At 42.6% G+C, this 26,242-nt stretch overlaps 1 protein-coding gene across 1 annotated transcript in view; it reads right to left on the reverse strand.

Moving 5' to 3' along the window:
• Positions 1-26,242, reverse strand: part of ATP10B (ATPase phospholipid transporting 10B (putative)) — a 78,544-nt gene that overhangs the window by 13,941 nt on the left and 38,361 nt on the right. The window contains exons 7-15 of the mRNA XM_063123278.1: positions 24,785-24,912; positions 22,082-22,334; positions 20,562-20,794; positions 15,531-15,710; positions 12,709-13,303; positions 9,742-9,848; positions 7,407-7,533; positions 4,673-4,857; positions 2,456-2,771 (exon numbers count right to left, since the gene is read on the reverse strand). Of these exons, the coding sequence (XP_062979348.1) occupies positions 2,456-2,771; positions 4,673-4,857; positions 7,407-7,533; positions 9,742-9,848; positions 12,709-13,303; positions 15,531-15,710; positions 20,562-20,794; positions 22,082-22,334; positions 24,785-24,912 (2,124 nt within the window). The remainder of the gene's footprint in view (positions 1-2,455; positions 2,772-4,672; positions 4,858-7,406; positions 7,534-9,741; positions 9,849-12,708; positions 13,304-15,530; positions 15,711-20,561; positions 20,795-22,081; positions 22,335-24,784; positions 24,913-26,242) is intronic.

Genomic DNA, 26,242 nt, shown 5'->3' on the forward strand with positions numbered 1-26,242 from the left:
TTTTAAGTTAATAAAAGAGTAAGGGCACAACCCCAGATAGTTGGAAGCTTCCATGTAGCCAATGCGGGGTGGGAGGAGAGCAGTGGTTCTGCGCTCTAGCCGCCCTGCATTTCTGCTAGATGGGCAATTTCGCCTGTCTAGCAGCAGTGCCTCTGAGGGGGAGGGAAGGAGGCAGGGGTGTTTATAGCGAACAGAGTAAGGCAGCTGCCCCATTCTCCTCCCCTCCCCACACACAGGAATGCCCCCTTTTCACCATCTCCATGCTCCGTTTTGTGAGTATGGAGAGGTAGCTGGCACAGTTCTCTCCACGTCAGCTACAAGGGGTAGGGGTGTCTCTGAACTTGGAGCCCTGTCTCCAAGCCTGGATCCAGGAAACCTAACTATCCTATACCCCCTATACTCCCCCCCATACTGTCTGGTAGGCAAAAGATTGCTCTCTTAGGTTCACACTAGGGACTTATATTAGTAGGGTGACCCTATGAAAAGGAGGACAGGACTCCTGTATATTTAACAGTTGCATAGAAAAGGGAATTTCAGTAGGTGTCATTTGTATATATGGAGAATCTGGCGAAATTCCCTCTTCATCACCACAGTTAAAGCTGCAGGAGCTATACTAGAGTGACCAGATTTAAAAGAGGGCAAGGCACCTGCAGCTTTAAGTATTGTGATGAAGAGGAAATTTCACCAGGTTCCCCATATATACAAATGACACCTGCTTTTCAATACAACTGTTAAAGATACAGGAGCCCTGTCCTCCTTTTCATATGGTCACCCTAGTTTAGGGCAGGAGTGGGCAACTTATGGCAGTCCAGATGTTTTGGCCTACGACTCCCACCATTATCCATCACCATTGGCTATGCTGGCTCAGACTGACAAGGACTGAAGGCCATCGCTCAGTTGCTGCCCACCCCTGGCCTAGTGAATTTCTTTTTTACTCCCCATCTTTAAAGAGCTGACTCCATCTCACTCCACTTTCAATGCAACATCACAAACTGCTTTTGAAATTCCTCTTGGTTTCAAAAGCAGTTTGTCAGGTGCCTTAGTTGGAGGGGTGTGTGACCTACTGCTTGATTAAAATAAGCACAGAGGCCCTTGAGCTCATAGACCTACTCATATCCAACATCACAGGCCAGGCAATCTGTGGCCACTGAAAGCAGTTTTACACATCCCTGCAGGTCCCTTGATGACTTCTCCTGTGGCAATTTGCAGTTAGACATGTAAACTGCCACCGAATTGTGTTTGATGTGAGCAGAGGTGAGGCACTACTTCATAGATGTGAAAAGTATGATGGCTGTTTTACATCTTCAAGTTATCATGTAAGGCAGGGGTGGGCAAACTCCAGATGTTTTGGCCTACATCATCCCCTCACCATTGGCTATGCTGGCTAGGGTTGATGGGAGTTGTAGGCAAAAACATCTGGAAAACAGCAAGTTATCTACCCCTGATATGCTTGATTAAGTGATGAGTCATTGGATGTTGAGCCAAGGCCAAACTATGCATGCAGAAAAGAAAATGTCCATCTGAAAATTTTGTACTTGAGAGGGAGAATTGTGTAACTGAACTCTCTCCTGTGTGAAAATCTTTCTGTCTGAGAGGCTTGGACCAGATGACTCACAAGGCAACTTCCAACTATGTGGTTCTATGAGGCAGCAATTCATCATCATCATCATCATCATCATCATCATCATCATCATCTATTTCTTACCCGCCTCTCCGATTGGATCGAGGCAAGGAACATCAGCAAGCATAAAATACATAAAATACTGATTAAAAACATAGTATACACTGTTAAAAAGCATCCTAAAAACATACTCAAAGCATCCTAAAAAGCATCCCATAGGGGCACTATGGGTCCCAGGCCAGCACTAGGAGACAAATCAACTGCTCTTGTCAGAAGAAGGACCTCAGTCTACCCCATGGATTACTGCAATGCATTATATGTGGGGCTCCCTTTGAAAACGGTCCAGAAACTTCAGCTGGTTCAAAACTGGGCAACAAGATTGTTAACGGGGACTGGCCAACAAGTCCACATTATGCCAGTACTTTTCCAGCTGCACTGGCTGCCAGTCCATGTCTGCGCCTGATTTAAAGTGCTGGTATTAACATTCAAAACCCTAAATGGCTTGGGCCCAGGTTATCTTAAGTAGGGTGCCTATATGCATGCAGCACCTGGTGAAATTCCCTCTTCATCACAACAGTTAAAACTGCAGGAGCCCTTCCCTTTTTTGTATCTGGTCACTCCCTTAGTTTGCCCATTCCCTTAGTTTGCAGAGATCCTTTTGGAGTTCTTTATAATCTCTTTTTGTTTTGCCAATAATTTGGACAGTAAGCCAAGTGTGACAGAGTATGACATCTCCCCCCCTCCACTTATCTAGGAGGGGGCTTTAGTTCAAACTAAATAGTAGGAACTAATGCCAAATGTTGGGATCAGGCTGCTCAACTCACATGTACTCACCTACTGCCAGTGTCATTTGTTTCATCCGGCTCCGTACAAGTTTGACTACCATGCTTTTCTGCAAGGGAGTACACCGGCAGCACAGAACTGAGCGACTATACTTGGTGAGTTCAAGAAACTTATGCTCAAGTTGTCCCTGGAAAATGGTATTCAAGGTTCTCCCATCAATCACCAGACCGACAGCAGGATTTGGAGTCAGAGTGGTTGACCAAGAAAATGGCAGCTGAATGCCAAAAAAAATCCACACTGTTCTCGGATTGACTTGATTCTTTCTCACTTCTTCCAATGTGATATCCAACAGCGATTCACAAGTTTCCTATGAAAAGGTAATTGTGCAAGGTTTGGTGCTATGTTGCACTACAAACAAAGTGTGGGGGGGAGTGGTTCTATTATCAAACAGGTTTGTGATAACATTTTTATCATCCCACCATCTTCCGTTTCGTCTGACCATCAGAAAGATGACTGAATCTAAATCGAATGTCAACTTACAAAGACCTCACAACAAATCACTTCATCAAACCTTTGGCATTAATCATAAGAGTTTCATTTTGTAAACCACGTTATGCCTATCCAAGCAGTGACTTAATTAGAAACACATTGATAATTACTAGCTAAATTGTGTTATGCTAATCCTTGGTTTGCACAACTGTGTTTATAATTCAAGAATTGCTTTGTTTGGTTGAAGCTTATAGCAGCCTTCCCCAGCTTGGTAGTCTCCAGATGTGCTGGACTACAACTCCCATTTACCCCAGTCAGATGGCTAGGAATACTAGCAGTTGTAGTCCAACAAATCTGGAAGGCAACAGGTTGGGGAAGGTTTTTTTGTAGTATATGCTACTGTGGCGATACCCACCTTTCTGTCCCTTAGGTACAGTATGTCTGAATTTGTATGTCTAGTGAGTGTGGAATGTTTGACTGAGTGGGTGTGGCTAGTGATGCGGTGAGAGAGGGGGATGAAGGATGGAGGAGTATACATAGGTTGGTTGAGGGGATTGTGAGTTTTGGTTTTGGTGTTAGCTTGATGTTTCGTTTTAGTCTGGCTTGTGCTTCGTGAGAGTGTTTGGTGTGAGGAGATAGAATTTTAAGGGACTTGGGATTGCTGTTTTGAATATAAAAATATGCAGGTTTGATCTAAATTGAAATACTAAAGATTTGTTAAATTTCAATAAACTTTACTTTGTGTTCTGTTACCACAAACCACACCTCAGCTCAGATTTATTACCTGCTATAGTACACAGCGTAAAAACATCTAACAATACACCTGCGGTTCAGTACCTCACTAATAGAACCTATTTCCCAAAACCCTTTACCTTGTTCCCTCACATATAGGGGAGAGGTTGTGTTGGTTTTACCCTTTCCTCGGGCTTTTCAAGAGGTGGCGCTTGGCTTGAGAAGGGTGTGCTAGGCAAGGCCTTCTGTTTGAGGTTGGTGCCATTGCAGCTACCCTCAGAGAATACTTAGAATTGCAATACGTTGATAGCAAATGCACTCAAGGTGATATTAATGGATGCAGTTGTATCATTCCATTGTGTGTAATTGGGGATGGCCTGGTTGATCCACCCATAGTTACGGCTGGCAGCACCATTTTGTGTATTAGGACCTTTTCCATCCTTGCCTCCCCTGTAAGCTAGCCACCCCTCCCCCATTTCTGCCATAAAAGCAAAGAATAACAAATCAAGTGGTCCATTGGAGGGTTGGGGGTGGTGGTGGATTTGGCTTGGAAGGTCACAGGCTGTGAAGACCTGCCTTAAGCATTATAGCTAACCTGCGCCATGGAACTAATCAGGACAGGGTGAAGGCATCCTTTCAAGTTCAATCACTGTTGCAACTCAAATTTCATCTAGCAAGTCAGCTTGCTCCCTGTTTCTTTTTTGAAGGAAGGGTTACTCATTTAGTGTTACAATTTAGTATTGCTATATATGGGACAGATGGCGAGCTTACTAGCAAGTACCAAAGCAAAACCCTTAACAGTACTTTTGCAAGCTGTCAAATGCATACGACAATATCAAAGTCAGTTTCCTACCATTTGTTTTCCATGCCTGTAAGATGTGCCCGGATTCTGAACTACAATACAGTGCAGTTTCAAGAGATTATTTTCCAAACAGTATTATGGCCCATGTTTTGTCAGTGTTCATGTAGTATTCAAATGAAGGATTTGTGCATGCTAAATCAAGACATATAACTTCACACAGTCCTTAGCAGACTGTTCGGACTCACCTTACTTTCAGTGTTAATTGTAAAGACAGTGTCTCTTTGGTCTAGAAGTTTGCAAGAATAGGCAATATTGACGGCTGTCTCCTGCTTATCCCCAGTCAGCACCCATGTCTGGATCCCGGCCTCTCGGAAAGCAGCAATGGTGTCAGGCACTCCATCTTGCAACCGATCTTCAATCCCAGTTGCTCCTGGTGGAAAGGAGAAAGGAGAACCAAGCCTTGATGGAGTGTGCTAAATCCCCTTATGTCACAGACAAAACCTTTCAAATATTTATTAAAAAGGCTTTTTTCTGAAGTAAATTCTAAACTATGGATCTACTGCTAATCCCCAAATAAAGCAAACCTATGGAATGGATTTATTCATTTGGTACATCAAGATCCCATCCTTCTTCCATCATGGAACTCAAGGCAGTGTGAGGACACCAGGTGGTCTCCCAGTTCAGGCCCTGACCAGACCCACACCTGCTTAGCTTCATTAAAATGACAGCATCATCTGCCCTGAGTCCCTGGCCTGGGAAAGAAATGTCATGCAGATTCTCTCTATAACCCTGTTCAGATGACATGCTAAGCCACAGTAGTTAAGCACTTTGAGCTCAACATTATGGCTTAGCATGTCATGTGAACTATGGCTTAGCGTGTCATGTGAACCATTCCTAACCATGGTGGCTATATAACTACAGTTTAAACTAATCATTTGCTGCAAAAGGGTTAGCGGCCTAACCGTGACTTGGTGTGTTGTCTGAACAAGCCCGATTTGTTGTTGTTGTTGTTGTTGTTGTTGTTGTTATTATTATTATTCCTCAAGGCTTCCACTGGCCTCAGAGGCAAAGGTGGAAGAATTAGTAAGCAATTGCAACACCTCTGCAATGAAATGTGCTGAAATATCATGTTTTATGGCAATGCAGTGGTCACACAATTGTGCATCATGGCTTTGATCCATTGACTCTTCTCTGTAGGAGGAAACAGACTTCAGTGTGCAAAGGAGTGATTTTATTCCTCCAGGCAGCTTATGGGAAAATGCTTGCACATGAGGAAAATAACGCTGCATCCCAAGAATCTGTTCTGCATGCAAAACTGTATTTGGATCTTAAATTCAGCTTACTGTGCACATAGCTTGCACCAATGCTTCAGCATCACTGCATGGACCTGCAGAAACAGTTTTAATTTTTTTTTAATCTTCCTAATCATCTGGATCATGACCTGTATCTTTAAACTGGCTACAACATCACGAGAAAGATATGAAATCTAGAGAAAAATTGACCTATTTAATTGAAACACATTTACTAAACAGGTCAACTCCTTGTCTCATCAAAGAAAGTTAGAAGGTTATATTACATTTCCTTGCTTGAGATGTTCATAAATTAAGATAAGAAAGTCTAAATGAACACTGAAGGTAATTAACGACAGAGTAATAACATATCTTCTACCAGAGGTCATTATTAGGTTATGGGCAGTAATAAGTATTGTACATTACATGCAAATTACTACTTATAGCATGGGTGGATAACTTGGGGCACATGTGGCACAGGCTCTACAGTACTTCTGGTTATGCATAAGGGGAAAAACAGGCCTTGCTATGCCACAGTCTGGCTTGCACACCTGTCTGTCTCTTTGGTCACACAATGCTGCTTATTGGGGATGCTACTTTATCCCCAGTAGTCTAGGGATAAAGTGGTTAAGGCAGACTTCCCTAGCCTGGTTCCTTCCAGGTGTTTTGGACCACAAATCCCATCATCTCTGACTACTGACCATGCAGGTTGGGGGCTGATAGGAGAAGAGTCCAAAACACCTGGAGGGCACCATGATGAGGATGGTTGCTTTAAGGCATGCGTGTTGTAATGTGCACTTCAGTGGAACAATTTCCAGGAATACTGGCTGCTACTTATTGAGAGTAAAGTATAACACATTTTTTAAAAGTTAAATGAGGACATGACGATGATTTCTCACCCTAAAACTCTGTTTAGAATACTGGCTGTTCCACTGACTCACAGATCACATTTTCGAGTTCATGTTACACAGAAGAGGGAAAAGAAGGAACTCAACTAATGTTATTCATTGTGGAATGTGTGAATCAATAGAAGCAACATGCCACTTTTATATAACACACAAAAGGCTCTCATTTTAAAATGTCTCAATGAAGAGAATTTCTTACAAGTCATATTAACACTTCACAGCTATGCTTGCACAAATGTACAACATGCATACATGTATGGTGCAGTGAATGGGCCAAATCAGTGAATCCTAACTGAACTTGTCAGAAACACTACGGAATCCTTTGAAAATTCTAGCTCAAAAGAACAAAGTGATCGAAGAAGAACATAAACCTTGTCTACATTTTAACACAGGACAAGTACAGTCATTAATGTATACAGGTAAGAAAAAGGAGATAACATTGCTTATTTGAAAGCCAGCCTATATACCTTATCATAAACCATTGGCAAATTTGTGCATATCTACATGTCTACAAAGTCTGTACTGTACATATCTATAGGTCCATATACATATCTCTGTGTTTTGTATGTACTATAATTTTCAAAACTAAACAGGAAGACATCAGAGATGAAATTTCTCATAAGACAACAATGCAAACAATATTTTCTTTAGAAGTAAGAAAGGTGAGAGTTAAACAATGACTCACTTCCAAGTAAATGTGTTTAGGATTGGATACATGTCAGAAATTACTTTTAGTAGCCAAGAATATCAAGTTACCCTATATAATGAATAATCTTAAAAGATACCTAGTAAGGTGAGTTTAGTCTCCAGATTTTGGGCTGTCTCCATTAATAGCTCCTCTCTGTTGTCAATAGAGGCTTCTGCCTCACGACGGAAGTTGGCCCATTTCTGAAAGTCATCTTCACTCAATACCTAGCATAAGAACATAAGCAGAGTCCTGCTGAATGAGACCAAGATCTATCGAGTCAAGCATTCTATTCAAACAGTGGCCGACCAGCTACCTGTGGGTAACGTACAAGTAGGACAGGAGTACAATAACACCAACCTACTCATGTTCCCCAGCAACTGGTATAGAGAGGCATATTACCTCTGATACTGGAGGTAGGATATAGCCATCAGGAATAGTAGCCATTGAAAGCCTTCTCCTGCATGAATTTCTCTAATCCCCTTTTAAAGCCATCCTACCATAACAGGTACTCAAGATTTCAGACAGTAGAGACACTAAGGTGTAGCATGTTGGCTTGCTTGAGAGAAATATTTCAAACAAATTTACACGAGTTATCGTTCAATTATTGGGAATGGTCACAGAAGCTGCAGTACCAGTGCAACATCACAAACCATGATAGTATGTGAATGTTGATAGACTGTTACTTCTGAACTCCAGGTAGAAACAGGTGCAAATTTATGTTTTTACCACCAACCACAGAGCAAGTAGCATTAAAAGTTCAGGCAGCCTGATCCTAGGCATATTTACTAAATTACTGATGGAATTCAGTGAGATTTACTTCCAAGGCTTGAGCCTTACTCTAGTAAACATTATCTGAAGTGTTTGTGAGTGAGAGAGCAAGAGGGACAGAATGTTTCTGTTAGAGGGGGCAGTTTGTGTGTGTGTGAAGGGGCCATTGCACAAGTTGCCTGACACTGTCTTAAATGGAAAGTTCTGAAATATTAGAATGTATACAAAATAAACATGGTGTGAGTGAGAGGGATTATGTGAATATATGTGCAGTCCAGACACCCAATGTGGCCCTTGGGGCCAAAGAGGTTGTACACCCCTGTTGTAAAGTTGTGTTTCAGTGAACATACTTTTCAGTATGCATTATCAGTAGTGTACCTCTACAAATTACAAAGAAATTGAAAGGCAAACTATGGTTTCTGGGTGGCCAACAAACCAGTATCTGAAACATTCATGGGGTGGGGATGTAGCTCAGTGGTAGAACACCTGCTTTGCATGCAGAAGTCACAGTTTTGATCCCTGGCATCGCGAGGTAGGCCATGAAAGACCTGCTAGAAAGCCCAGAGAGCCACTGCCAGCCAGTGTTAACAATACAGGACTAGATGGACCCATGGTCTGTCTCAGTGCAAGGCAGCTTCCAATGTTCCTATGTTCCCAATCATGGTTTGAAGCTGGTTTGCAAGTCTGAACTAGCTCTAACCATGTGTTTTTGGATGAAGTAGATTATCTCTACTGCAACAGTTTCACTGGCTCCCAGTCCATTTCTGGGAACAATTCACTAGTGTGCTTGTATTTTATTTTAGTTAGCTGCCCTGAGCACTATTTGTAGTAGAAAGGTGTGAAATAAATAAATAAATAAATAAATAAATAAATAAATAAATAAATAACCCATGGTTTGGCTTTATGTCTGAACCAATTCTACTGACAGTCTTTAGCACCATGGTGACCCACTCTAAACCTTCTCCTCCGTACTATTCAATAGTGATCCCAAATGCTCCTTCCAAGCTAACATTAAATGTCAATTGAAACACTGGCATCTAAACATCCTTTCCCATCTTCCAGTTCATTGGCCCAAAACTGTAATCCACAAATCATATTCTCCGGAGCAGCCTTGGGAAATTAATGCAGGCTTTGATGAATCTTCTCCAATAAAGCCAGGAGAATCTGCAGGTGTCAGACAATTTGTAGCATGATTAATCAGCCTAGATGGAGTACCAAATACTACATGAAATGTAAGGGAGCGTCTATTTCAGCCTTTCCCCAACCTGGTGCCCTCCAGACGTTTTGGACTACAATCTCTGGCATTTCAGACCATTGGCCATGCTGGCTGGAGCTGATGGGAGGTGAAGTCCAAAGCATTTGGAGCACACCAAATTTGAGGAAGGCTGCTGTATTTGATTGAGAACGTTTTTGGAATCACTAAGTAAGGAACAGCTAGGATAGTGACAAGACGAACAGAAACAGAGAGGCTGGATTAGAGTATTGCTCCTGTTAGTTTAATTATAAGATTATTCAGATCAAGGAGATACAAAGGAATAGGAAACAAGCCTGTGAAAGCAGAAACAGAACCATCATTCCACAGGGGATTGGGTTGGAACATCAATATAAGCCATTTACCGGCTATTTTTTCCCTCCAGAAAGAAGGAGAGAGAGCTACTTCTTACCTTCTTAGCTATGCAGAGGGTTCTCAGGCCATCTCGTGCATACAGATCTAAATGTTTTTGGGTTTGTCTTCTTACTTTTCGTATCCTCTTTTCTGTTGTCATATTAGCTGTGAAATACAAATAGACAGTTGTTTATTCCACCTGCAGATTATTCCAAGCCTACCATCTCATTCCTGCAGGGTCAGCCCAAGATGTTTTGCTACCTGAGGCGAAGCAGCAAATGGTGCTCCCTCCCTTCCCCCACTCAAGCTTTATACATCCAAGATCTGATCCTTAGAAAACTCTTTCTAGGTATGTTGCCACAGGATCTCTCACTCTGCACATGCACCTAAGTAGCCTATTCCGTATTATTACAACTTGAGGTCATTTCTAAACTCAACTTAGCTCTTGGCTCTAAAAACTACCTAAGATGTGGAAAGGAAGGGATACCATAGAGATCTGCTGGATCATATCTAATGGTCCATCTCTGCTGGATCGTATCAAACCATCCAACTATTCCAGCAGCATCCTCCGCTTCCCACAGTAGTCAACTAGGCAATGTCCCCTCCATGCCGAGCTCAGCAGCTGTGAACATTTATCTATCATGGCTACTAATACCCACTAAACATGGGCTGGACCCAAGTTTGCTGCCTATGGGCTTTGGCTTTCCCCAGCTAGGTGCCTAGGTTGGGCTGAATTCACCTTCCCCCATTGCAGAAGAATGCAGGGGATGTGTTCCACTTACTCTCCCAGTTAGGATGGTGAGCAGGTATGTATAGGATTGTGCTGTAAAACAGAACTTCACAGCCCCTCCCCAACCAAGCCAAGTAGAACTGTTTCTTTCCAGCTCATCCCCTGTTGCTCTGCTCCTCAGTTTCTCCCCATCTCTTGAATATTCCCTGTGAGATCACTCATGTTTCATTCTCACACACATCTCTGGTAGTCTGCACTACAGCCCTCATTTTCTTTGTTTCTCTTTCTATTCTTTTCAACCCCTCTTTCTGTCTGTCTTTGCCTTTCTTTTGGAATCATCTTTCACTCCCTCTCAGGATGCAATCCTGGGCACACGTCCTGGCACATGCATCCTGTTGCATAGTCTGCGACTTACCTCTGTGTACACATGTACAAGTTTGCCCTACCAAGCATATGAGGCAGAGGGACTGACTCCCCGACTCTCGCAAAAGTAGCGAGGTGGGTGCCCAGGCCCCATCCACCACCTGAATTAAAGATCTCAGCCTGGCTAATGGGAGGCCTGGGCCTGTACTCCTGTAAAAGCAAGCTAAATATTACATGTGCCTCTTTCCAAGCATATAAATGAGAACTGTGTAGTCCCTAGTGCATAATGGGCGAAAGCCAGAGATATGACATTTTTAGAACAGTGGGGCGGCTCACTGTGTTCAATGCAAACCTATCTTTCCTCTTAGGGCTGAGTTCTGGAAAAACAACAAGACAGTCCTACAATTTTTGCAAAAGAAACTGACAATGATTAACACTGACATGCTGGCATGGTGATGTTAAAAAGAAATGTCCCCAATTCCTGGAGCAGTTTAAAAAACTTCCCCATTTTAAAAATAATAATAAAGCAACGAATGACTGGAAAAGCAGGTGAATAAAACATGTGACACTTTCAGAAAAAAAGAAGAAGCCCTCGTCTGACAGCTTGCCTGAAGTATAAAGGAAGGAGCAAGGCTGATGGTTCCCTCCTGAGCAGGCTGATAGCTTCCTCTTACTTCTCAGTGGTCCTGTTTTGGCTCCAGTCCTGTCAGCACAGGGGGCACCGAGTTTCTATTCGAGGGATGGATGATTGGTCCTCACCTAATGTAACACAGGCTTAAGTTCCATCGAAATCCACATGACTTCAGCACTAAAGTCACAAAGGGACTGAAGGGTGCTTGATGTTTCCTAGATTTGTGACCACTACATTTAATAGCCCACCGCTATGTATTAGTGCATATCTTATCCTCAATAGAGCATCACAATATGCAAGATTCTTATGACATGACTGTAGAGCTCAGAAAGCCAATTAACTTCGGCTTCCTGCAAATCCAAATTAGGTTGCTCTATATTCTAAGCACTCTCCAGGGCTAGATCTACACCAAGCAGGATATAACATTATGAAAGCAGTATGGAAGCAGGATATTTTAGTATGTTTTTAGGATGCTTTTAGGATGTTTTTAAACATTGTATACCATGTTTTTAATCAGTATTTTATGTATTTTGGGCTTATTGTTGTTCCCCGACTCGATCCAGTCAGAGAGGCGGGTAAGAAATATATTATTATTATTATTATTATTATTATTATTATTATTATTATTATTAAAGAGGCAGGAGCCACAATACTGCTTTATAGTGGTATTGAAGTGTACTGACAACTATTGAGGCCCATGACACATGCCATATACCACTTTCATACTGCTTTCATAGTGCTATATCCTGTTTGGTGTGGCTCCTACCTCTTATATGCTACTTTAATACCACTTTCATAGTGTAAAATCCTGCTTGGTATAGATCTGGCCCAGTTCAGCAAATGGACCTCTCTGCTCTGCTCTACATTATGAAGGCTTGTTGTGCTAACAACAGTATTGCTTCCAAAATACTCCTGAAGACCGGTTATATCGTTAAAAATATAAGAGCCATGCTGGATCACACCAAGAATCCATCTAGTCTCCAGCACTCTGTTCACACATTCGCCAACCAGCTGTTGACCAGGGCCCCACAAGCAGAACACAGTGCAACAAGCACCCTCCCACTCATGTTCCCCATCAACTGGTGTACGTAGGCTTATTGCCTCTGATACTGGAGGCAGCTCATAGGCATCAGGACCGGTAGCCCTTCTCCTCCAGGAATGTATCCAACCCCCTTTTAAAGCCATCCAAATTGGTGGCCATCACTACATCTTGTGGAAGTGAATTCCATAGTTTAACTATGTGCTGCGTAGTCACCCAAGCAACACATTGTCAACAGTTCCTTGGCTGATGCACACGTTACCTGTGGCAGGGTCTTCTAATAAGTCCATGACGACGGAATCAGCCCCTTTGGTGTAGACAATGATCTCACTGGTCAGAGGATGCTTTACCACCACTGACATTCTTTTCCTGTTGGAGTCAAATCCCAATGTGAACAGGAGGTCAAAGGTCAGGACTGTCCCTTCTGGTAGCCTCACAGTCACTTGCCCAGCAGTCCTGGACACTAATGTAAACCCATAGGCCCAGGCTGCATGGACAAGTGCGGCTTCATCGGGGCTTTCGGCCTCATAACAAGATTCTGGCCGCAAAGCCTCTTGGTTAACTGCCCCACAGATCTCAATCAGAGCAGGATCAGATTCCACAGTGGCATCATTCCCAGTTATTGAGTCTCTTCGAAGACTGTCATCATCGGTTAAGGTGGAGCAGCTTTGGGTAGAAAACACATCTTTTGTTTTGGAATCAGCACAGACTCTGGTGCTTTCTGTGTTAAAACTCTCTGAGCTTGACTGAGCTGGCGAGAAAGATTGGCTGAAACTTGCCAGCTTTAGCCGCTGGAACAGCTGGTGAATTTTCTCTAGGGAGAGTCCTGATGGTTTCATCAGTGATGGAGTAGTAACCTTGAGAGAAAAAAAGCGAATCAGGATTAATTATAACTGAAATTATACAGTAGAAGACATGGGGGATTTTGAAATCACTAGAGCATCGCTATTCATTATTCAACAAACTTTGAAGAACTATGCACCAGGTGATGTCTCCAGTTACAATGAGGACTTGTTAAGTGGACGTCTAGATTAGGAGTATTTTTGTTTCTCTACATCCTTATAGAAGCAGGCAAAGACTGAAACACCTTACAATCTGCAAATGTTTTGAGATAATTAAACAGGAATTTGGATATTGAGAATCCTGTCATATACAAGAATGGGGTTGTCAACCAAATAATATTAAGTTGATGAATTGTTGGGGTTTTAACTGGTCACTAATTAACCAACCACCTATCTTAAAAGTGCTTTTCTGTTGATCCTAAATGAAAGTGAAAGCTTTTCTTAATTATGTGACAACATAGAACAAAAAAAGGGAAAAAATGATTCCATTCATTATTTAGAGCAAGGTTATAGTCAACTGGTAGAAATGGTCGAATCCATCTATTTTTGTTCCATTTCAGTTTCACAGACGTTCATTCATAAGTCTACTCTGCTGCTAATGTTTTTCCATTAATCTGCAACCTGCATAAACTTTTGGAGGCATTTCATTGTAAAATATGCATCTATATACACTTCCCCTTAAAATCCACATTTGATATGAACTTTTATTGTAAAAGATGCATTTTTATACATATTTGGGTGGTTTTTTTAAAGCCAAAAACCCCATCACAAAATTGGGATGGAGTTGGAAGTATAACTGTGTCCCCCACACACACACATTAATATAGGGGTGCAATCATGTTGGTCAGTTCCAAATGTGGACAGAACACAAGTATCCGGATCAATTGTTGGCTTTTGATCCTCAGCTGGATCCATTATTCTCTCCATTTTAGGTTGGATGTGCTAGGTGCTTCTTCTTACTGGCAGGTGCGCCTCCAGGTGGAAAATGAGGGATAGGCTGAGTTTGGACGACACGCTAATCAACAGTTGTTTCCCATTCTGTTTCTATTACACCCCCCCCCCCAGTTGATTAGAATGTCATCCGAACTCAGCTTTAATCTCTGAGATTTAGAGAGAGAAGAGCCATCCTTACATATATTTAAAAACCAACAACAGATTTGTGACTTGGGCAATGAAAACCCTTGATTGTGCATTTATGTGGTGATTTCTGAGGCAACAGACAGTGTTATGGTTCTGTTTTCCTAGTCAGCCTGTGTCCTTCAGGCATGATTAGGGTGACAATATGGAAAGGAGGACAGGGCTCCTGTATCTTTAACAGTTATATAGAAAAGGGAATTTTAGCAGGTGTACGTTGTATGCATGCAGCACCTGGAGAAATTCCCTCATCATCACATCAGTTAAAGCTCTAGGAGCCCTGCCTAGTGTGAACAGATACAAAAGAGGACAGAGGTCCTGCAGTTTTAAATTGTTGTGATGAAGATGGAATTTCAACAGGCGCTGCATGCATTCAACTGACACCTGCTGAAATCCCCTTTTTAATACAACTGTTAAAAATTCCATATGGTCAGTCTAGGCATGATTAGAAACATACCATATTGCTCATTTTGGTAGAGTCTAAGAGTGTCCACTGAGTATTCATAATGTTCTGAAGACCCTTTCACAAGGCACTGAGGTGACAGGGCTATTTAAGTGTGGGGTTATTTTGTGTGTGTGTGTGTGTATGTGTGTGTGTGTTGAGGGGAGGGAATGGAGCAGCGGGCAGAAGAGCTTGAGTTTCACAGTCCTTTGCTCAAGCAAGGGTACTTTGCAGAGCACTTAAAGGGTTCTGTTCTACAAAGGAAGTGACTATCCAGTTGAATTGGGATGCATTTAGAAGCTGCAATTAAGACTTTAATCATTTAATCATGCCAATTAATCAATTGATGTTTGCAGCCATAATCAAGAAATATAAAGGGGAATCTATTTCATTTTCAAATTTGCATATTCCTTAGGACTATGCGGGGTGGGGGGACGTAGCTAGGCACGGAGATATGAAGGCAGACGGAGTATTCAATGGGATTATTGCACACCAAAGTGGGGTGGAGGGAAGGAGAGGGGACATCCTCAATGCAATACTAAAACAGAGTTTTTACTTACCTCCTTAATAGTTGTCATCATAAAAATCTCAAGACTTTTTATTAGATTCAATGTATTACACACAAAAAGGTACTTTCTTAACAGTGAAGATAAAATGAGAGATTACCCTTTGCCTTGGATCAGTTGCTGTGGAGACCACAACAGTGTTGCAGAGGGTCAGAGCAAGAAAAAAGTCTGTGATGGAAGAGGTGGTCTTTGCAGACATAAACGGTGTCAAAGATTCTAGCTGGCACGATGCATTTCTCACTTCCATCAACAGCCTGTTATCCGGGGTCACGTCCTTCTCCTGGAATACATGTTATTCAGTAAAATCCCCCGCATGTTTAGGATTGTGTGAAAAATAACACCTTCTGCTTGGTGTTCTAGAGCTTTAAACAACACTATATGTGTGTACTAAATTACAGCATTATCTCAGCAAAAACCTAGCAGGCCCTAAAGCGACAGAGAAACTTATTTTCACTGCTGAATACAAGTAACAGGTGGTCTGTTTCTCAATTTCAGTTTTAACTTTTTATAACAGGGGTGGGCAACTTTGAGAGTTTCAGGGGCAATTTTCACCCCAACTCCTATGGATTGCAGTCCATGGGGTACCACCTAGATCATGGGGTGCCCCCCACTCCCAAACAGCAGAATTGCCAATTTGCTGCCAAAAGTTGCCATTTAAGATAAATAAATTCAGTGGTGGGCAGTAGAGCTGGCAGGGGCTCTACTGTGGAGTGGGGCCAGTGGCAGCCACATGTGGCTTGCATGTTGCCCATCCCTGTTTTATACTTGACTAACCAATTGAACTATCAGTTACAGCTAAATATCTTTGAATATTATGAAAGCCTTCAAGAGGGTGGGCACCACTTGCTCAACATCAGAGGTGTTCAAATCCGAACTCATTTGAATCCATTGTGGATTTATCCAACATCTTGAGCTGCCGGTCAGTGATTTAGCTGGCCTGCTTCTTGGTGATGCTGTTCCTCCTTTCTCACTACTAGGTAGGCATTGGACAAATCTATCAATTCCTCTTTCTCTCCATTTCTCATTCTTCAAATCTTAAGTTCAGTCTGCCCTGAACTTTGAGAATTTTGTTTTTAAAATTTTTTTGCACAAGAACTCAAACATTTTTGTGTACATTTTGCCTAATACATACGTTTTCCTAGCATACACATTTTTTGCAAGCATTTTTCCGAATACAATGCATGTTTGAATGGTGTTTTACTGAATAGTCACATTTCCCTACACATTGTTTCATTGGAGAACTCCATTGCAAAACTGTGAATTTTGAAGGGTAACTGAGTTTTGGTTGGTTCAAAAGTGCAGGATTAGGTACATTCCTTCCTTACTGTCACTTATTCACCTGTGACAGGTTGGGTGTCAGCAGACAGTTTTGGAGGGTCCAGTCAGTAGTGGGCCTACTGTTGACATATGAGTCATGGCAGATGCCTCATCACATCTAGCAGAAGACGTACAATGGGGTGCATGATCTTTTTGCCCCTGAGGGCTGCATCCAGTGTCCGCCACACATGTCTATCCATGCAACACAAATATATATACACACTAGCCTTCCTCGGCTTCACATACTCTTCCCCACTCACACATGTACATATACACATAACCATATTTCTCCCCCATATAGACACACTGTTCCCCACAGATGCAGACACACTCCCCCCCCAACACGTCTTCTCCCCAATGAATGTCAAATAGACACACTTCTCCACTTTAAGGGCTGCAGGTTGTGCACCCTCGCTTTACAAGTAGAGCCAGTGGGGGGAGCCCAATTACAGAGGAGGTGGCATCCTCATTGGCTGAGGTAAATGTAAATAGAGATAAAATAGGTATAAAAATGTAATAAATAAACAAATGATAAATAAATAAAAAAATAAAAAAATAAATAAGATTGACTTATGGACTCTATTGAATTTGAAACCCCCTTTGTGCATGTGTATGAGAGTGAGCAAATGCAGAGGGCAGTACTCAGACTATTTCAAATGCAATCCCCAACACTACCACACTCAAGAGTTCTCAATGCTTCTTTTAAAGATTAGGGAGAAGCTGGTAGTTCAACAAAGTGAGCAGGGTTTTGAGGGTGGGAAATCTCAGTTGCACAGGCAGATCTCTCCATACGCATCTCTGGAACAGGCCAATTGGCTTCTCTTTCTTTTTTTAAGCCTTAACATCCAGTTATGGTTGTTACTTTGTCAGTTGTAGTGCAAATACTTCTTAATGGTCCAAGAGCCTGTGCCAAAATACTTATGTCATAAAATTACAAAAGGTTTGACTATCTGGACATCTTGCAGACCTTGTGGTATCTCCTAAACTGCCAGTCTTATGGGCAACTGCTGGGACATTTAAGGGGGGCAGCCCCCCAGAACACTTTTCCGGGGGCAATAATCACATCATAAGGTACATGGATGACATGCAGCATCAGTTGGGAAATAGTGCATATAATTCCAGACTGTCCATTCTGACTGACTTTGTTGGGGCCTACCTGTCGTATTTTAATAGTTGTACGCACATCCTTGTTTTGAGTTGTGAAGAGGCTTGTCCCTAGAGGGCTTCAGGAGGAGAGAAGAAAAAGGAAAGGAGAGAGGGAGAAAGTGATAAAGAAGGCAGTGAGGAAAAAAGAAAGTGACAGGAAACAAGGATTTAAAAATAAAGTGAAGTTTTGTTTACATCCAAATCTTGTTTCTAGATCTTCCTTGTTGAGAAGAAAATTCAAACCTACACCCTTTTTCACTCCTCAAAAAAAGAGGACCTTAATTATGTCATAAGGTATGTGGTTGAAACTGGTATCCCTTGAAAAGAGTTTTGGGTGGGGCTGCCACATCCTAAACATCCCAGCAGCTGCACATAAGACTGGTGGTTTTGACAATGCAACAACTTCTGTAAGATGTCCAGATAATCAAAACTTTTGTACCTTATGTGGTAAGGATTTTGACAAAGCTTCTTGCACTAGAAACTTCAGCACAGGATATGCTGGTTGGCTGTTTATCAGATTTCTTGGCAATGAACTTAAAGAGGCAGGTATTTGAAGAAGGAGTTGTTGTACTAACCGTTAGCTAGGAACCACTATGTCTTCTCAGTAGTGTGATTTCCCCCCTCCCCTTTTTATTTTACCCGAGGCTAAAACTTGTCATGCCTGGCACATAAACACCAGGAAACTTGGCATTCAGTAAAAAACCCAACAAACTGTACATCACTGGCCTTTGGGGCATATGCCTGGTGTCATTTAACAGGAATCAAGGTTTTGTCTAGCATTTATATAAATAATGATGAAAATTTGAATGGAGTCTAAGGGCTTTGCTAGACCTGCCGGGATAAGCCGGTAGGGAGGCTGGGCGACGGCGCGCTGATGTTAGTGCGCGCTGCCCGGGCTTCCAGACGCGGGACGCGCAGGGATGTCGGGATCCCTGCAGCGTCCGCCATTTTTTTTAAAGTTTAAAGGGGCCACGTGCGGCCCGAAGACTGTGGAGAAGGTAAGTCCGTTTTTTTTTAAAAAAATGAAGCCCCCCCTCCCTGTCCCCGGCCTTGCCCTGGCAGCGCCACTCACCTGCTTGCTCGGGCGGAGGTGCCCAGCGCTTGCCCGGGCAAAGCCCCCCCATGCCAGGCCTTGCCCTGGCAGCGCCGCTCACCTGCTTGTTTAGGCGGCGGCGCCCAGCGCTCTCTCTCTCCCCCGCCCTCCCCTCCTTGCCATCCCCGATGCCTGCTCTCCCCCCCCGTCCTGCCGGGTCCAGCCTTCCCCCTGCCCCTCTCTTCCCCCCCCCGGCCGATGGGCACAGCGCTCGTATGAGCGCTGTGCCAGGTCCGTGGCTTTTCGCGGCTACTCGCAAGTAAGCGAGTAGCCGCAAAAAGCCACGGACCTTCCTAGACATTTTGCAGCCCCGGCCTGAGGCCAGGGCTGCGAAAAAGGCGCGCCATAAGCGACTTCGCTTATGGCGCGTTAGAGGAGGCCTCAGTGCGGCCTGGGCCCGGATTCCCCTGTGCGTCATCTGGACGCACAGCAGGGAAACCGGGTCTCAAAGCGCGCTAAGGCCTCGTCTAGGAAGGCCCTAAATTATACATTCCTGTACAGATTATTTTTTAAAAAACCATGTAAAACAAATCTTGGCCAGATCTACACCAAGCAGGATATGACACTTTGAAAATGGTTTGAAAACTTTATATGGAGTATGTCCTGGGCCCCAACAGTTGTTACTACTGTTATAAAACCGTTTTAAAGCAGTAGTGTAGATCCTGCCCTTTTTATGCTGTTATGTTTTATAGGATTTTATATGATAGATTTTTGTTTTTTTAAAAAAGCCAGGCCTTCGTTTGCACCACAGTGTTCCAGAACTCAGCCCAGGAACATGTTGTAGTGTTAAGTGTAAGCCTCCAATATATTCACAATATGAAAAACTGAACCTGACTACTCCTCCAATTTTCCTTGGACCAGAATTGCACTGTTTTGCATTTTTAGATTAAAGCTCTTACGGACAGTAAATAAGCCTTAGAAGAGGTATTTCAACTTTTTAGAAAATGCACAGCAGCTAGGAAACCACCAAACCATTGGTGGTTGGAGAAAAGGAGATCTGGCCATACAGGGAATCCTGGATGGCTGGACTGGGACCATATGCAGGACAGATTTGGCCCGTGGGCCTGGCATTCTTGACGCCCTGCTATAAAGGATCAGTTTCCTTTGGAAAGACAGGAGAGAGAGACCAGGGGTAGGGGGGAGGCTTAGTATCTGCTTAGTTCAAAGTTGGGCAGGTGAGAAGGAAGCAAGCAAGCATATGAGCAGGTTGTGGTATATCAGCCCTCAAACTCCTCTGCAGCTCCACCAAGACTGTTTCTTTACCCAGCTTCAGAACCTGACACTCTTTCTCTGGCCAAATGCAACCTGTACAACCTGTTCCTTTTAGCCCTTACCATGCAGGTAATTGTGTCCCCCCCCCCAAGGAGCTTCAAGATAATGAGGAAACCTGACCCATTAGTGGCAGGTGAAGAAACCACCCATTTTTATGATTAACTACATAGCTGTAGTATCTGAGAGCAATTTTTGCCTGTGACCCCTGGCAACCACTGTTCAATCCTGAATTTTCCCTCAAGCAGACAATTGTTCAACCTCACTCCTGAAAACCATATCCAGGAGAGAGGAAAGTGGACTTACCATGGTGCTGCTAAAGGCCAGGTGAGATGGAGAGCATCTCCAGGGACCCAGAGATGTCTTTCTTGCATGCCTCTGAAAATGAGCCCGAGCACTCTGACACCTCCTCAAGGGCTTAGCAGTGTCTGTCTGTGTCAGAGTAACTGATTCTCCACCTTTGTTTGGAGGGAGACTCAAATATTTTGCCCAGTCTTCACTATCTGAATCCTGATCCTTGTGGGCTTCCAGTCGCCTGGCTGTAAGACATAAAATAGAGATGTATGTTCTTTAAGGTCAAAAGATGAACCATCTCTCTCAAACAATCTGTCTCCACAGATTCATGTAGCTCAGGGATGAGAAACTTGTAGGCCTTCAGATGTTTGGGCCTGAAACTCCCATCAACTCTCACCATTGGCTATGCTGCCTTGGGCTGATGGGCATTGTAGGCCAACAACTTTTGCCCATCCAGATGTTAAACTAAAAGGGGCATCAGCATTGCATTGCACACACAATGTGAAAACAAAGGGACATGGTCTGAACCTCCTGGAGGGTTTGATAGCCATGACCCTGTCCTCCCCATTGGCAGGTGGAAAACAAGCACAGTATGTAGGAACAGCCTACAAACACAGTTCCTTCCCTATATCATGGCCATTGGATTGGATCAGGCCAACACACAGCAACCTAAGCACCTTTGCTCATCTCCACCAGGGATCTGGCAACCAGGCCAGCAACCTAGACATGCCTGGCCGCTCTTTCCACACATGCTATTCAGGTCTGGCTAAGATCAGGGCTACTGCCCACACAGTCCAACAAGCCTACTCACACCCCTAGCTACTACCTTGACTGGGATTGCTGTCCTAGTGCTGTTAATCTTTTAGTGGCGATCTTTTCCCCAGCAGCCCAGCTGATGAGTTGGGCTGTGAGGAAAAGGGGGTGAGGCACATCCAGGTGCCTGCAGGCAGCAGGGAGAGCAGCAGAGGCTACATCTGGAACAGGGGAACAGGTGATTTTCAGCCATTCCCCCCTTCAGTTGCAGACCTCTATAAGTCCTGAAGCATCTGTGTAATTCCCAGAAGCTGTCACTGGCAGTAATGGGAAGTTGGGGTGAACTGAGTTACAAAAACCCTGTTCAGACAACATGCTAAGCCATGGTGGTTAAGCATTTTGAACTAAACATTGACCCTGTTCAGACCACACACAGTGGTTTAGCAGTATAACCATGGCTTAATTTGTTGTCTGAACAGGCCCAAAGTGTTCAGGTTGCTGGGAGTGGGGGCTCTGCTGTTACTAGATGACCAGCCTCCTTACCTGCACACAGGTAGACAGTCACCTAGACCCTTCAAATGGCCTGGTTGTGCAGTCTGCCTCCCCCTCTTGCGTGGGCTACAACTGCTACAGGACCCGTGAAGCTGCCCAAGGTTTTCTCCACATCTAGAAGTACTAAAAATGGCTTCAAAAGGGAGAGGAATCTCCTATATGTTCTGTCTTCTATGGCAGCTTATTCAGTCGAACCCACTTTTATAGAGGCAGTGCACAGATCTTACCGTTTTCCTGATGCGAAAATTCTTTCCCGTTAATGGTACACCGCCGAAACACCATCTTATTCTCCGTCAGTGTCCCTGTTTTGTCAGAGAATATGTACCGGATTTGTCCTAGGTCTTCAGTGATATTCAGCGCTCGGCATTGTATGGGCAAATCCTGCTCTTCATTATACAGGTCGATATCATTGTGAATTAGGAACGCCTGACCCAACTTGACTAGTTCGATAGATACATAGAGGGAAAGCGGGATCAAAACCTGAAAGAGGACATTTCCCACAATGTTAGAAATTCTGTGGCAGGTTTACTTCTTCTACATTGAACAGCAGCAAGATTTCGAGCTGCCTGCTATAGCAGGCTTCACGGAGCCAATTTCCCTGCTAAGAATAGCTGATAAAAGTAAACAGTACAGAAAGTCTCCTTGTTGTTAGGGATGTTGAAGAAATCTGCAGCGGAATCAAAGGAGTTCAGATTTCTATGAATTTGACCTGCGGATTCCATAGCGGACTGGCTAATCTCAAGGCATGTGGATTCTTTTCACAAGTGCAAATTTGCACAAATTTGGGAAACTGGGAAAAATCCACTTCCACCAATGAGTGAACGATAGCAGCTGACAATCAGCAAAAAAACAGACTGAATGTTTTCATTCAGTTTTACTATTTTACAAATTGTTGTCCACTGTGTTTTGTACTGATTGTGTTCCTGAAGCCTTTGGACCTACAGACTTGAGTGAAATCGAATCAAAGATGAGAATTTTATTTGGGCACTGAGGTGAGTTGTGACTGAGAACCAAACAATTTTCATCCTATATATGGGGAGCAATATACTACTAGCAGCTTCATATTACAGGATGAGGATGCACAACTGTGCACTGGAAGTCAGCTGCTTTAGCGAGAAAAATCTCTTCCCACTTGTAACTATGTGGACTCTGAGATCATCATAATCTCAGGCACTTTGGGGGGTTTCTCCACACCTCAGCTGTGGAGTGCTCTCTTGAGGGCGCCATCTTATGCAAGTTAAGACATCTAATTGTGTCTGTGGGGGAAGCCACTGGCAGTGTGGAAGCAACGATCCTGGTAGCTTTGGGGTTGCTGGAGGAGGCTAACGTCTTCCTGTCCCCAGTGATCCCATCTCCCTATGTGTGCAGCCATGCAGGCCCTGACTCACCACCCATCACAGTACATGGCCCTAGGGGTGAAAATTTGCCCATCCCTGTGCAAGCAGAAATGTTCCACTGGATCAGAAACCTTCCACATATAGAAGGAGCCCATCCATCTGCAGGAGGCAGCTTGTGAATCCAACTCTTTGCATGCATCGGCGCTCAAAAACAAAATATGTATTCCCCCTCCCTTCCCTCCCCGAGTTATGTTAGCTGGACACAATTACATTTCTCACATAAAATATGGCTTCCCTCTGGAATGCTACAAACAGCTCAGAAACAGCTATATTTCATTCATATTGATGAAATCTGTTTTGTTTACATGCTGGCAGCTACCACAATGAAACTGGAAAATGAGTGTATTTTTCTTATTTCATACATGGGTCTCAAGTACCTCTATCTGAACATATCTCAGTCCAAATTTATCTTCTTTTCCCACACCAATGCTGATATTATGTTGTTATGTTTACTCATGAAAAAAAGCAAAATTGTTTTGTTGTTCTTGGTCAGTTTTGTTGAGATATCAATTAGGAGCAACGATAAAAAGGAGGACAGGGCTCTTGTGCCTTTAATGGTGGGTATCAAAGAAGGAATTTCTGAAGATGCAGCTTCTCATGCAAAGCTGAGAAAGCTAAGAAAAGTTGCATCTATTGATTTCCTTTCTTTTCTAGTAAACAACTATGAAAGTTACAAAGGGCCCAAGTTCACCTTACATCTAGTATCCTCTAGATACAAAGTATAATTTTATTTCTGAGTAGTGAGCATAATAGTTTGAAAAGTCATGTTGTTGTGTTGCATAAGGAAGCCTAAGGAATTTAGCTTTTGTGAATTCTGCTAGAATCTATCTATCCAAACAACTAACCTCCCAGCATACATGGCAAAAATGCATTAAAAATGCATATTTTGAGATGAAATATATTTAGAAATACATGTTTTGAGGGAAAATGTTTTCAAAAATACTTATTTAAATACAACTTTTTGAAGCACTTTTGCATGGTTAAAGCACTTCACCTCATCACTGCAGGGATTCTTACAGCAACTCAACGAGAAGGATAATATCATGATGCAGAAGGGTAGGGTGGGGAATGAGGCAGAGAGAGGGCCCCCAGTTTGGACGATCATTGGAGCCTAATGTGGCTAATTTAAGCCACAGTGGGTTGTGGCACATGCCGGTGGCCATTTTGAATATTCAACCCTCATCGGAGGTTTTGCCATAGTTTGCTGTGTCATCCAAATCCAGGCAGCAAGGGTTGTTGGAGAGAGAAACAACCCTCAAATAACCCATGGTCTGCGAAACTGTTCAAAGAGTGAAATAGAGATGTTTGCCCAAGGACACCTAATGAGTTCATGGTTGAAATGAGATGTGAATTGTGGCTCTCACCTGACACTCATATGCACTACATTACATCATTGCTCAATTTACACAGTTTACAGTGATGTCTTTTCTATGTTTACTTGGAAGCAGAGCCCCTTAATTTCAATGGGATTTAATCCTGAGTTAGTGTACAGCTTTTAATCCCTTTTCTCATTTACAATAAATATTTTCCCACCTGTAAAAGAATTATCATTGTCAGGAACATGTAGAAACCTGCAAGAGCTGGAGAAAGATAGTTGCCTTTAATGTCTGGGATGACATACAAGGGATGTTCTAAAAGATTCCCATTCCAAATGCCATGACCTGCATAAAAAACAAACAAACAAGCTAGTTTAGAATAATAAACTCAGAAAAGCACATGCTGGGGCAAGGGAGATTATTCACATATTACTTTTTAAGAAGAAACACAACCTCTACCTATAATACTGAAGTAAAATACTAACACACAAGAAGTTGGGCCATTATTCTCTAGTAGTTTAATGGGTTTTTTTGGGGGGGGGATGGAGCCTTTTCTAGGCTCCTTCTTGGACTATTTGCCCTTGTAATTGAAATCTAACCATTCACTTCAAGCACAAGGATGTGTTGCTGGCTTACAAGCAATTTATTTATTTAATTTATATCCTACCTTTCTGTCAAAAGATGGTAAATAGGTTAATAATAAAATCCAGATAAAAAACAAAAAATCTTAATTAAACCATAACATAAAAAACAAATACGTTGAAAACAAAATTTGAAAAACACAAGAATAAAAGAAAGAAACTGCACCAACCAATTAAAATCCCCATCCAGTAACCGATCAATTTATATGGAAAGAATAAAAATGGCTTTGTCTGCTGGCAGAAGGACAACAGAGAAAGGACCAACTTGGCCTCTCTTGGCAGGCAGTTGCAGAGCCTGGAGCAGCCACCGAGAATGCTGCTCCCAGCTATCATGAGATGAGTAGCAGAAAATATTCTTGCTGTTTTAAGACGTTCAAAGAAATTGGTACGAGAAACTGGATTTAGCATGAAATTAACAAAAGATTTATGTGCGAGAGACGTGAAAGGGCTTTCTCTTATGTTGCCCCCAAACTATGGAATGTGTTCCTTCAAGAACTACAATTATCCCCCAATTCTCTTGGCTTTTAGAAAGGGTGTAAAGACTCATCTCTTTAATTTAGCTTTTCAAAATGTATGGCTTTAATGTTTTTATAGTTTTAATGGTCTTGTTTTTATTGCTTTAAGGTTTTGTTGTTTTACATTGTTGTGTACCGCCTTGAAGGCTTTTTAGCAGATAAAGCAGGTATATAAATGTCAATAATAAAGGAATCAATAATAAATAAATAAATAATATATAGACTTCCTTGTTGATTGAAGTCCTCAAAGAAGGTCACAACAATAAAAATATAACAAATTTGTATTAAAATACAACATTAACACCACCACCCAAGAAACAACATCAACACTTAAAATGTGGAAAAGGAAGACAAAAGCTTGTCATTTTAGAACCCAAAGGCATGTCGGAAAAAGAAGTGAATTTGGTGAATTTCTAATAGGTTCCACAGTTTAAATAAGCATTTAGTGCAAATCTGTTTGAAAAATGTGACCTGCTTTTCCTGAACTCCTTTTCTCTCTCTCTGGCAAATGAACATTCG

Source organism: Elgaria multicarinata, chromosome 3, assembly GCF_023053635.1.
Source record: "Elgaria multicarinata webbii isolate HBS135686 ecotype San Diego chromosome 3, rElgMul1.1.pri, whole genome shotgun sequence".
In the NCBI taxonomy this organism is placed as follows: domain Eukaryota; kingdom Metazoa; phylum Chordata; class Lepidosauria; order Squamata; family Anguidae; genus Elgaria; species Elgaria multicarinata.